Source organism: Hemiscyllium ocellatum, chromosome 6, assembly GCF_020745735.1.
Source record: "Hemiscyllium ocellatum isolate sHemOce1 chromosome 6, sHemOce1.pat.X.cur, whole genome shotgun sequence".
Classification (NCBI taxonomy): domain Eukaryota; kingdom Metazoa; phylum Chordata; class Chondrichthyes; order Orectolobiformes; family Hemiscylliidae; genus Hemiscyllium; species Hemiscyllium ocellatum.
The window spans coordinates 32190864-32205254 of NC_083406.1; the positions used below are offsets into that span (position 1 = coordinate 32190864).

Here is a 14391-nt window from a genome sequence, read left to right on the forward strand (position 1 = left end):
TTATTTATTGAGCTGCATCTGCCTCATATATTGTATTCCCCAACCCAAATATTATTCTGCTTAATGCATATGCTTTAAAGTCTATAAACTTTTCAGAATAACAAATGGATAAAAACACTTCCATGTCAATGAATTAGCTTGCATTAATTAACAATAGTAATTTTGGATGTACCATGAAAAAATGCCTAATAACAAACTGTGAAAACTGCAGGGAAATTCAATGGCTTGCATAAACAATACATCTGGTCATGATAACGTAATATATGGGCTATTCATTTTTGAACTTTACATTCAATTTAATACCTGTAACATCAAGAATAGAAATAATTTTAAAAAGGTAACCAAAAACATTGATTTCAAATGGCATTGTCTAACCACTGGTGGCTAAATTTCAACATGGCTTAAACAATGGACAGCTGAACTGAAATTAATGTTTCATGCAAAACAAAGAATCCAGTCAAACTCTGTCTACCACCCGCCACAGATCTCTCTGTCCCAGACTCATGAAAAGACACTCATCTCCTATTTTTGTCTTACACCTTGACGAGAATATTAACATGTTGGAGTTAAAACAAACACCTATATATTGTCAACCTTGGACTCAATGCACTTAGTCATGGAAATACACAAACAACCTTATATCTTAAGAAGATGCATTTGGCAAAGGAAAATGATACAGTTTTTTGACTACAGAACTGAAACGAGTTATAAAAAGGGCTTGTCTCTACTTCTCCAGAAGAAAAGACAACTGGTGACACTTAGAATTATAAACATCACAACAACAAAAACTCAAATGGATTACCATGGATGATATATTTGCGATGGATGATAATCCAAGACACCATCTGAACAACTATGATCGGAGGCTAAAATCTTAAACTTCTAAGGCACCCAAAATGCTTTAAATTACAATCCTTATCGTATTTTTGTAAGCTTAAGTTTCTGCCTATATAGTTTCATTGTCTTTATTATTTTTCATATTGTTAGCAAATAATGAACTTTCTCTTAATTTCATGAAGAGGAGCTTGTATTTGGATTCTTACTGCTGGTGTAATAATTAGTTAACTACGTTCTAATTGGAGACACGTATAGCCTCCTGCTACAAATAATTTCAATCTTGCTTGCAGCCATCCAAGGAGGTTTAAATGAGGAAAGCCAATTTAGCTTTGCTCACCCACAGTCAGAAAGTTATAGATGTACAGCACGGAAACAGTCCCTTCAATCCAACTCTTCCATGCCAACCAGATATCCGAAATTGATCTAGTCCCAGTAGCCAGAATTTGGCCCAAATCCCTTTAAACCCTTCAGATTCATATACCTATCCAAAACCTTTTAAGTGTTGTAACTATACCAGCCTCCACCACTTCCTCTGGCAGCTCATTCTATACATGCACCACCTTCTGCCTGAACAAGTTGCCCCTTAAGTCCCTTTTAAATGTTTCCATTCTCACCTTGAACCTATTCCATCTAGTTTTGGACTCCCTTAGCCTGGGGAAAAGACCTTGGCTATTCACCCTATCCATTTCCCCCATGATTTTATAAACCTCTAAGGTCACCCCCTCACAGCCTTCAACTCTCCATGGAAAATAACCCCACCTATTTAGCCTAACCCTATAGCTCAAACCCTCCACACCTGGCTATATCTCGTAAATCTTTTTTGAACCCTTTCAAGTTTCACAACATCGTTCTTATTAGCATGGAGACCAGAACTGTATTCAAAAAGTGGCCTAACCAAATTCCTGTAGAGCCACAACATGACCTGCCAACTCCTGTATTCAATGCACTGACCAAAAAAGGCCAGTGTCACAAACACCTTCTTCACTATCCTATCTGTGTCTCCATTTTCAAGGAACTTCAAACCTGCATCCCAAGGTCTTTGTTCAGTAACAACCCCCAGGGCCTCACCATTAAGTGTATTAGTCCTGTCCTGATTTGTTTACCAAAATACAGCAGCTCACATTTATGTAAATTATGTTCTATTTGCCACTCCTCAACCCATTTGCCCATCTGGTCAAGTGATATGCCTGTCATAGCTAGTTCTCTGTGGAGCCAGAGAGAGGGCAATGAGAAGCTAACAATATTGTTAGGTGCGTACTGCTGAAATGTAATGGAAGATTTTCAGGCTTGAGTCCTGAGCATCAGGCCATTTTGAGGGTTACTTAATTGGGGTGTGTTGCATTGTTCAGCCAGAGGTATGCAGAGCACAAATGACTCACCTTGACCAGTCACATGAGGTTATTACACTTTTTCCCCAACACCACCACCAAATCTCAGGGGCCAGTCTCTGGCCATTAATGTTCCTACAACATACTGACTTTCCTGCCTCCGCGGACAGCATTACTGAATCAGAATACCCACTGCCTTGAGTACTCTACCATTGTACTTCCTGCACTCTTCCAACTGGATTTGCCAGCAGACTTCAGTTTAGATGTTAACTCTCTATTTTTAAAGGGGAGGCATCTTTGAAAGGAGCAAACTATCCACATTAGGTAATCTAAAAAAAATTACTGCTGGATTCCCTTGCACAGCACAGAGGACATAGGGATCGAAAAGAGAAACATCCCACATTTTTGCATTGTCCACTCCAATTTGAATGGACTTCACTTTACCTTACTTTTACTTAATCCATATTTAATCCTAACTTTAATTCCAAAAGTTCGGCTTGAATCAAGTACTACCCAGATTCAAGTGAAGTGGCCAACTTTGTTCTCTGTGTAGATGTCTCCTCAGTTATTTTGTCAATTTAGAAAACTTGGCAATGAATCTTAAGAAATACAGGCAAAACATTCAGCCCTAACGTTTGAGCTACCATTCACTTAGATCATGGCTGATTACCTCCTTCAATACCATTTTCCTGGACAATCTGTACATGCCTTGATGTTTTTAACACAGAGAAGTCTACCAATTTCAGTTTTAAACATACTCAATGATTGCACTTTGATAGCTTATTGTGGAAGAGAACTTCAAAAGATTCACCATCCTCTGAGTGAAGAAAATGTTTCTAATCTCAGTCCTAAATGGCCTACCCCTTATTCTGAGACTACATCCCCTCATTTTAGACTTCCCAGCCAGAGAAACAAATCTTGGTGCATCTACCCTGTCAATCCTTGTAAATGCTTTGTAGGTTTGAATGAGATCACCTCGCATTCTTCTAAACTCCTGAAATAGTCTATTTCATCTTTCTTCATGCAACAAACCTTTCATCCCACAAAGTAGTTTGGCAAACCATTACTGCACTCCATAGCAAGCAGGGTAAAAAAATCAAAATTACACAAAAAACTCCATGGAGTTCTCTCAACCAAGATCTATATAATTGCAATAAGACATCCTTACTCCTACACTCAATTCCTTTTGGAATAATCAGCCTTCATAATTGCTTGAAGTATTTGCATATTAATTTTCAGTGATGCAAACAAGTCTTTGTCTCTATTTAATAAATATTCTATATTTGTTTCTTTTTTTAAACTGTGGACAACAACACATTTCTCCACATTGCATTCCATCTACCAATCTTTTTATCCATTTACTTAGCTTCTCTAAACATTCCTAAAGCATCTTTGCATTCTCCTCACAACTCACATTTCCACCTGTTTTATAACATCTGCAAACTTGGAAATATGATACTTCATCCACATCATTATAAATAATGAATAGCTGGGGTCCAAGCACTAACCCATGCAGCATACCCCTAGTCATAGCCTGCCAATGTGCAATGAAAAATTGTCTCCTTCTGTCTAAACTGTTCTCAATCTATGCCAGAATATGCCCACCAACACTTGTGCTCTAATTGTGTTTGCCAATTTTTTGTATAGGACCTTACCAGAAGCTTTCTAGAAATCTACATATACCACATGTGCTGCTTCCACCAGTCATTTTTTTAAAAAAGTCACCCTGAAAAAAAATTCAACTGGTTTGTTAAACATTATTCACCTTTCTTAAGTCCATGCTGACTCTGCCCATGCCATCATAACTTTATTAGAGATTCTAGCATTTTCCTTATCACTGACATTAAACTTAATTATTGGTTTTCTTTTTAAATTGGTATTCTTGTGAACTGGCCTGATAATTGCAATACAATAAACTGACAAACTGGCTTTTTTCAGAAACTTTCAAGATCTGTTTTACCATTTGTAGAACCATATTTTACAGACATATAGAAGCTTTTACAATGTGTTTTTCACTAGTTTACTCTCATATTTCATTTTCCAAATTCTAAAATGCTCCTAATCCTCAGACTTTTTTTTACTTTACAGGCCTCTACCCTTAAGCTACTAAAATATAAATGATTTTGTTAGCCATGTCATGGCTTTTTGCATTAAATAAACTTTTTTTGTTGCTGCAAACTATGTATTAAATGTTTTAACGTAATTTCATACCTATATAATTTCCTTTCTTTAGGCATATAACCGTGGATTCTGATTGAACCACCACTTTCAAATTTCATATTAAATTCTAACCTTTTCTGGTCACTGTTACCTAAAAGTTCCTTTCCACCAATTTATCAAATACCCTTTTCTATCGTACAATTATGGAGCTAAAATAGCCTGTTTGTTAATTGGTTTCACAAGGTACTGCTCTAGAAAACCATCTTTTATGCATTCCAAGAATTCATCCTCCACAATATTAGTACTAATTAGGTTTACTCAGTATCACCAGTGGTCTGACATTTCTGACGAATCACTCCAGTGTCCTTGTTACATACTGTTCTAATTTTCTCATATAAACTGTGATTTAGAGGCCACCAAATAGCTTATGTTCCACCTAAACTCTTTCTGTCTTGAACTTCAGAACTAAAGTAATCAACCACTAAAACATTAATGACTTCTCTACTTAAAGTTAAACCACCATCATTTTTGAGCTTCCCGTCCTTCTTAAATGTTACATAACCTTGGATACTCAGGTTCAAGCTTTGGTTCCTTTGTAACCACCTCCCTTTACTGGCCATCAGATCACACATGAATTTCATCCATTTGTGGTCAGGTGACCAGCAGAAAAGACTGGTTAAGACCTAAAATGAGGCATGCTGGGAATTTTGGGCAAGTGAATCTAAACTCTGATCTCAGTTAAAACCGCAGCAAGGACATGTTGTATCCTGCAGTTTCTTGTGTTTACCAAATAAGATAAGTGCCGCAGTGTCTCTAGGTTGACTGGCATCATTTTACTTTATACAGAACATGGAATGTCACTGTTTACAACGTGACATAAACATTTCGCAATTGTTTACCAGTAAATTCCATTGGCTGAGATTGAACAATGTAGTCAGGCTTTGATCAATTTGTTGGCCGAGTGCCAGACAATGTTCTGGAAATCAAAGACATTTGAGATAAGTTAGCACGATAAAGAAACTTCTCAGGAGAAGCCTTTGAGACCAACATTTGAAGTATGTGCCGAGAAGTTACCTTCAGAATCGACAAATTAACTAGAGGAGAGATCTACACAGACAACAAAGTTGGCCACTTCATTTGAACCTAGGGAGTATTTGAATCAAGCCAAACTTATGGAATTAAAATTAGGGTTAAATATGGATTAAGTAAAAGTAGAGTCATAAATATGTACAGCACAGAAACAGACCCTTCAGTCCATCCCGTCCATGCAAACCAGATATCCCAACCCAATCTAGTCCCACCTGCCAGCACCCGGCTCATATCCCTCCAAATCTTTCCTATTCCTATGCCTTTTAAATGTTGCAATTGTACCAGCCTCCACCACTTCCTCTGGCAGCTCATTCCATACATGTACCACCCTCTGTTTGAAAACGTTGCCCCTTAGGTCTCTTTTATATCTTTCCCCCCTCACCCTAAACCTATGCCCTCTAGTTCTTGACTCCCTGACCCCAGGGAAAACACTTTGCCTATTTACCCTATTCATGCATTTCATAATTTTATAAATCTCTATAAGGTCACCCCTCAGCCTCTGACAAGACACACAAATTAAAGCTGCCCTTACAGGAGCATACTTTTTTTAAATATATAGAATCACAAAGTAGTTAATTCATTCTCTTGCTTTTCCAAGCCCTGCCATGTTCTGCACTATTCATTCTGTGCATTGAGTGAACACTTATTTGCCCTAACATCATTCCGCCACTAGTATTAACGATGCTGTCGTGCAAGGTCTCGCCGTCTGAGATTTTCAACAGCAATGCCACTTTAGATGGCATTTTTATCTCCTCACTGTTAAAATTTCTGCATTCACTTCAATTACCTTATAACCTACAAGGAAGATCTCATTACATAATCAATAATAAGGGAATATTTTGGCTATGTACCATGCCTCTACTGTCTCTTTTCCTATCATTCTTTTCTCGGTAATGGTTTAAATCTACCAAAGTCAATTATTATTTTACACTGTGCTATTCTACCCAATCCTTCCTGCACATTCTTGAAATTAGGAGCCACAGATTTCATCATCTTTTACCAGATCTCCTCAATCATGGATTCAAACATTTCCCCAATGACAGATGTAAGACTCACTGATCTGCAGTTCCTAGGTATCTTTGTCTATCCTTCTTGAATAGCGGTTTAAGATTTGTGCTTTTCTAATCCCCTGGGAAGACCTTTCTTGAACACAGGGAGTTTTGCAAGATTACAAGCAATATCTACGCAGCCGTTTACTTTTTGATCGTAATATGCAAATCCTTGGGTTGAGGTCTTATCAGTATTTAGTATGATTAATCTTTCTTATATTTTATTTCCTCAAGTGATATTTCCAAGCTTCTTTCTTCCTTTTGTCACTTGTTTTTCTACTACTTTCAGGATACTTGTTTTGTCTTCTGCTGTGAAGGCAGATACAAAATGCTGTGTAATAACTTTGCTTTTTTTTTTGGTTTCTATTACTAATTTACCAGTCTTATCCTCCAAGGGTCCAACGTTTTTAAAAAAAAATTACTCATAGTATTTTAGCCATTCTCTTGTATTGTTATGGAATGAGCTTTTGGGGATTGGTTAGCTTAACTGGACAGATATGGAACAGAATAGTAAAGATTCAATCCCTATACAGCTGTGGTAATTCATGAAGGTTCAGCTCCTATAGTTGTCCCATGATGACAAAGAGTGATGTTTTGCCAAGCTACATAACCATTGCTTTTTCTAACAGTCTTAGGGAAATAAAGAACAAGTCAGCCTAAGACTGGCAAACCAAATTTATTTGATACTGAAGCACAGAACTCACAGTTATAAAAGGTGTACACAGTCTCTACATCATTAACATCTCTTTACTTTGCTGTGTGAGGTACAACTTGCAAATTCCGGGATTTTCAAAACAATCTGGTTTAACTTTCAAATCATAACACTAATTTTGCAAAAGAAAACAATCCCACAATTGTGGATTTTTTAAAAAAAGAGACAATAGTGCCAGAACTAATATGGCATTAAATTGAGAACCACCAATTATTGGTGAGCCACATAAATCATTGTGCACTGCCTTTACCTTGAACAAATAAACACTCTTCTGCAGCATAAATGTTGGTTTTCCTCTTGACTTCTATATTTTTGTGAAATGTCCTGACGAGTGCAAGACAAATCGTTTCAACAAAGTTTGTCTTTTTTCAGCAGTGCTCAAAACCAATAAACCTTGAGGCTGTTGGCTGTGTAAGTGCTGAGCAGCTTCCACTGCTGTCTTGTGGATCCCTATCCCAGTCCCTGTCTTGCTTACTTTTGGTCCGTCGCATGGATCAAACGAGGCACCAAAGCCAAAAGATTATAAATGCATCCTAGATGGAGGAAAAAAAAGATCCAGATAGCTTTCTTCATCCATTAAGTATCTGTGTCTGAAGCTAGTTATTTTTAGCTGAAAAATTTCAATTGGCAAATGTGGTTGCTGTGGATTACAGTGGTGCCCAGAAACTTCTGCATTCTACAGATGTAACATGCCATCTTCCACATCAGCGCTATCGCATGTTGGCTAGTGTTTTATGGTTTGAAATATCACTGATTTTTCCTATATATCCCTCCCACTGGCTCAAACTACTGCTTGAGTTTAGAAGGAGTTAAAAAGATAAGCAGGTAGATGTTTGTTGGGTTTTATCTAAATAAGGTCCACAGATTTCAGGTCGACTGCTCGTTTCACCCACTCCTTGTCAAAAGGCCACAATAGCACTTCCTTCATCACTACACAAAATTCTGAGTGAACTACCTTGTCAAATTATAGATAGTTGTACTCAAACATTCACATCTGTTTATGGCACACTTCAAAGCAGGAGCGACTTGAACTCAAGCCACCTGGCTCAAAGGTAGGGATTCTACCACTGTGTCACAAGCGCCCCACTTTCTCAAACTGTACACTGTTCAGCTGGCACCCCCATACTACTTACTTCAACGCAACACCAAGATGATTGATATTCCCACCATAAAACCTGCCCAACCTTTCTCTCTGCTATACCAGATAACCTGTTTAACAGGCATAGAAGTACCTACAGTGTAGAAGCAGGCCATTCAGCCCAAGCCCACACTACCCCTCCCAGACTAACCCGCCTACTCTATCCCTGTAACCCTGCATTACCTATGACTAATCCTCCTAGCCTGCAAATCCCTGGACACTGGGTAGTTTACCAACACCTTCCACCCCGACCTCAAATTCACCTGGACTGTCTCAAGCTCCTCTCTCCCCTTCCTAGACCTTTCCATTTCTATCTCGGGCGACCGAATCAACACGGACATATACTATAAACCGACTGACTCCCACACCTCCTCCCACCCTGCCCCCTGTAAAAACGCCATCCCATATTCCCAATTCCTTCGTCTCCGCCGCATCTGCTCCCAGGAGGACCAGTTCCAATACCATACAACCCAGATGGTCTCCTTCTTCAAGGACCGCAGCTTCCCCCCAAACGTGATCAACGATGCCCTCCACCTCATCTTCTCCACTTCCCGCTCCTCCACCCTTGAGCCCCACCCCTCCAACCGCCACCAGGACAGAACCCCACTGGTTCTCACCAACCACCCCACCAACCGCCGTATACAGCGTATCATCTGCCGTCATTTCCGCCACCTCCAAACGGACCCCACCACCAGGGATATATTTCCCTCCCCTCCCCTATCAGCGTTCCGAAAAGACCACTCCCTCCGTGACTCCCTCGTCAGGTCCACACCCCCCACCAACCCAACCTCCACTCCCAGCACCTTCCCCTGTAACCGCAAGAAATGCAAAACTTGCGCCCATACCTCCTCCCTTACTTCTCTCCAAGGCCCCAAAGGATCCTTCCATATCCGCCACAAATTCACCTGTACCTCCACACACATCATTTACTGCATCCGCTGCACCCGGATGTGGCCTCCTCTATATTGGGGAGACAGGCCGCCTACTTGCGGAATGTTTCAAAGAACACCTCTGAGACACCCGGACTAACCAACCCAACCACCCGTGGCTCAACACTTTAACTCCCCCTCCCACTCCACCAAGGACATGCAGGTACTTGGACTCCTCCATCACCAGACCATAACAACACGACGGTTGGAGGAAGAGCACCTCATCTTCCGCCTAGGAACCCTCCAACCACAAGGGATGAAATCAGATTTCTCCAGTTTCCTCATTTCCCCTCCCCCCACCTTGTCTCAGTCAAATCCCTTGAACTCAGCACCGCCTTCCTAACTTGCAATCTTCTTCCTCACCTCTCTGCCCCCACCCCACTCCACTCCACTCCGGCTTATCACCCTCATCTTGACCTCCTTCCACCTATCACATCTCCATCGCTCCTCCCCCAAGTCCCTCCTCCTTACCTTTTATCTTAGCCTGCTGGACACACTTTCCTCATTCCTGAAGTAGGGCTTATGCCCGAAACGTCGAATCTCCTGTTCTTAGGATGATGCCTGACCTGCTGCGCTTTTCCAGCAACACATTTTCAACACTGGGTAGTTTAGCATGGACAATCCAACTAACCTGCACATCTTTAGACTGGCAGGGGGAACTGGAGCGCCCAGAGGAAACCCACACAGACACGAGGAAAATGCGCAAACTCCAAACAGACAGTTGCCAAGGCTGGAATTGATCCTGGGTCCCTGGTGCTGAGAGATAGCAGTGCTAACTACTGAACCACCGTGTCACTTAGGAAGTGAGCTATAATTTGATACCATATCCATTATCAAACTGTTTGCTTCACCTTTGTTACTGCTGAAACCCTCACTTTGGCACCTCCCCAGATTTGCCTCCTTGATGGTTTTGCCAATGTAAATTCCCATCTTGTCTGTATTATATTGTATTCCTTATTTACTTTTCATTAGACCTAACAAATGTCCCTCATTTGTTCCTGGTGCTCCAATTTTCAAGGCAAATTGAAAAGGTACATGGCATCTCTCTCTCAGCTTCTGCAAACTCAGGCTCTATAATCCCAGTCCTTGGCCAGCCTTCCTCTAAATAAGGACACAACATTTGTGGCAAAGTCTCAGCAATCTCAACCCGCCTTTTCCTGGCGCTCTGCAGAAACCTCCTCTCGTCCTATTTCCAATACCTTCGAAAAGATTTTAACTTGCATATTGGCAGCAAATAAAATGACATTACAAATCTACATTAATAACGCTGGTGAAATTTTAAAAAAATCTTAATCTTTAAAATAAAGTCTGAATGAAAATGATCAACAGTCTTTACAGACTGTTCTGATACAGTGTAATAGTTCTATTCCCTTGCGGTCCCACATTTTAAGAAAAGCGCTAAAAAGCAGCTCAACTTAAACCAATGGAACCTGAATCGCATTACAGCCAACACAAGTAAAGAAAGTTCGATTTCTACCAAAAACGGTCTAAATTCTTCAATCATGTTCGTGAATTGGCTTTGAAGAAATGTGCATTACAGCAGTACGAACATGTTTTTTCAGGATATACAGGGGAACCTCCGTTATCAGAATATCAAAAATCCGAATTTCGAAATATCCAAAGACGATTTCAAGGGCCTGATAACAACATCGCCTTTTGTTTACAATGATTAAAAAAGTGAATTCAGCTTACTGAAATGCTGCGAAGAGATCGTTGGGAAACCAGGCAGAGTCTCCAAATGACTGACCTCCCACCCTCTCTCCCAACACTTCCCCTGGAGTTCAACACAGGGGTGTATCCTAAACACCCCTTCCCCAGATAATCTCTCCAACGTTGCCCTGTACAGTGCAGAGTGGGAACTTATCAAAAAGTTGCAGTAAAAGGTTGTGCATGGTTGTGTGTGTGTGTGTGTGTGCGCGTGTGCTATTTTGAGACTCACCCCCAAAGGCAGCAGCCGTTGGTGTCCTGTCCGGATGCCATCGCCATTTCGTTACTTCATTGTGTTGTGGAGTCCCATTGAAGAGAAGAGATAAGAGGCATCTGGCCACTTCACTCCATCTGCTGGCTGGAAACGTGGTGAATTGAAACCACTCAATGAGGGTTTGGAAGGGGGCGGGGGGGGGGGGGTGGTTTGGCGAGAAGAGAGCATGGGAGTTGCGAGAGGTGTGCTGCCTAGTCTGAGACAAACAGAGGGACCAAAGCAGGGAGAGTGAGGAGAAATGAAACTTCAGAAAACTCAGTCCCAGAGGAGAGGCATTGTTTCAATTATCCGAATAAATAATTATCCGAACAAAATACTGCCTGCCCTTCTCTATCATGTGATAAGTTAGACTTGCAAGACTTGTAGTGACTAAAACACCAAGTAAATGTTTGACTACTGAAGCGGAGTTCAGTCAGTAAATAGCAATTCTGAATCATTTAACACAGTGTCAGCCCAGAAGTCAACAGATAACACTATAACCATAAATATAAAAGATGCCTGTGGAAGGCAGTTTCAACCAAAAATTTTACAGATTACTGGACTTATGAAACATGCATTAAAGGGCAGCATCTTGCTATCTTAAAAGATTATTCTGACTACTGGTACCAACAATATCTTATGGCATTTCTGCTTTTCTAATTACCTCACTTGTGCATAAATTTATTATGATTTGGAGATGCTGGTGTTGGACTGGGGTGTACAAAATTAAAAATCACAACACTAGGTGATAGTCTAACAAGTTCAGTTAGAAGCACTAGCTTTTGGAGCATCACTCCTTCATCAGGTGGTTGTGGACAACCACCTGATGAAGGAGCAGCACTCCGAAAGCTAGTGCTTCCAAATAAACCTGTTGGACTATAACCTAATGTTGCGTGATTTTTAACTTTATAAATTTATTAGTTTTGTTATGAACTTGTCAGAACAGGATCTTTTGAAATATGCATAAAAACATGGTGAACACCAGTGAGAGATTGTGGTAATGTGTCATAGGTGACTCGAAGTCCAAGAAACTGTTTGGTTTGTGATAGTTTGCTGTTAACAGTGATAATGGAGGCTCAATACCTCCTTCCGTTACTTTGGTTGACCAGAAATCCTTCACATGTTTACTGCCTTTGATTGAAGATTGAAGAATTTACAGGTCAATAACTAGCCTGTTTAGCAGCACGAGTAACATGCCTTTTTGGTCATCATGTTTAGGGGTGGTCTTGAATGAGGGCTTCTGGCTCAGAGGCAGGGGCATTACTCACTTTACAAGACTACCTGATGTCTAGTGAATTGTCTTGCAGCTACAGGTTAACAATTAGCATTATAGGATACTATATCGCTCAGGGCAAGGATCCAGGGAGGAGCTAACAAATAATCTGTTGGCTTGCTTATAGGAACTGCCTCTTTGATACAAAAGAAGTGAAAGAATTGAGAGAAAATCTGATCTGAAATAGGACAGTGTTGGCATTTTTGAAAATACCCTTATTGTACAAACCCCAGATCAGTGTTAAATATGGAAATTTTCCCTCACTTTTCATTTACTGTTGCAGTAATGCACAGAAAATAACAGTTATCAAGGCAATGAACATTTATTTGTATGCACAAGACAAATGGCAATTAAACAACATTTTCCCCCCTTCTCAAGTATTTTCATGTGATGGTTTAAATGATAAACCAAAAAATAAAACCCAGACTGTATCGCAACACATTCATTCACATTTCACTGGGGGAAAACAGAATTTAGCAAGAGATCACTTCTTTATTCATTTCTCTGCTGTAAAGAATCTATTTTATTGAAAAAAAGTCTCCTTACATTGCAGACCCATTCCTCTTCCTTTGCTTTGTGCAGTCATGTAGCCACCATCAGCAGATGGGTCACAGATACCTTTAACCGTCATCAATAGCACTTCACAAGCAACTGACTGAAGGATGAAGTAACGTCAATCTCTTTGCTCTGAAAAGTTGATAATGATTCAACAGATTTTGCATGTTATCAATGAAAACTATACATGCAGGATGCTTGCAGCATAATTGAAACAATAGGCTGCTCTTCATTTAGCCTAGTGTTGCAATTGTTGACTGCTTTTAAGAATTATATTCTGTGAAGCACACTGGTAGGTGGGAGGTGCAGATTAAGCACTGTCAAGCTCCACATCTCAAATCAAAAACTCCACTGGGTGCTACATCTGAAAGAGCTGACTGACCCACACAATAGAGATTTTGTTCAGAAGTTTACCAAATTTAAAACAAAATGGTAACTTTTAGTTGCCAACTTGAAGTGATACTGTGGGTAGCTTTCTAAATCCAAAATACAAAATAAATGAACACAAAAATTTTATTAATATGCTCATTCTCCACTCCTCTACCCAGCCAATCTTTAGCATTTGCTCATCATTTTACATTCCAGCTACAGTGAGCTAAAGGACAATTATGCCATCTTAAATCATTTAGGTATCCCTCTATATTTCCTCACCTATTTTTGAGGTACATCACCCAAGCTGTTACTATCACATTTGTTCTTTTTAATTGTATTTACTGCAACAACCTTCCAGATCCATCGTATATTAAAGTAATTTGTAATCCACTTTTAAACTCATGGAAGAGGGACTGATCTGCTTGCATCGTAGGCTCCTAAAAGTTGAAAACCAGGTAACTTTATTGTGAGACAAATATGACGTCAGAAACAAAGTCAAGTCATAGCAATGTGTGGTTGACAAACAAGGCCAGGCATTTTGCTTCTGCAATCCCCAGAAACATTTACTGTTCTGTCCATTAAACAAATCATGGGCTGTTGAATACAGCAACCAAAAATCTGTACCCATTAATGTTGCTTACACTGTACATTTTAACTGTGCTGAATGATACTTAAGAAAGGTTAGAAGTTATGACAATGATCAGATAGTTTCAAAATGTAAACAGAAAAATTGAACTGTAGCAAGAGTTGCGATTTAGAAGGTTTTTTTCAGTGATTTAGATGGACTGGATAACTCTTCACCATAACACTGTGGTTTTCTTTTACTTGCTTGGCACCTATTGGTTGCATCCAACAATTTCTCACTTTCAGGTGTTAAACAGCTGTTCCACAAAGATGGTTTCTTTTGTTGCAAATTGGACAGGTCAGATGATACGGAAAGAAAAGGGGAACTAAAACTACTCTGAAAAGAGGTTTTCTCTACCGAAGAC

At 39.9% G+C, this 14391-nt stretch overlaps 1 protein-coding gene across 2 annotated transcripts in view; it reads right to left on the minus strand.

Annotated features, from left to right (window-relative positions):
- Nucleotides 1–12826: 12826 nt before the first annotated feature.
- The window catches only part of obi1 (ORC ubiquitin ligase 1), a 31157-nt gene continuing 29592 nt past the window's right edge, over nucleotides 12827–14391 (minus strand). For both annotated transcript variants that reach the window (XM_060826532.1, XM_060826531.1), the window contains exon 6: nucleotides 12827–14391. This exon is cut by the window's right edge and continues 1287 nt beyond it. In XM_060826532.1, the coding sequence (XP_060682515.1) occupies nucleotides 14157–14391 (235 nt within the window). In that variant the 3' untranslated portion in view covers nucleotides 12827–14156.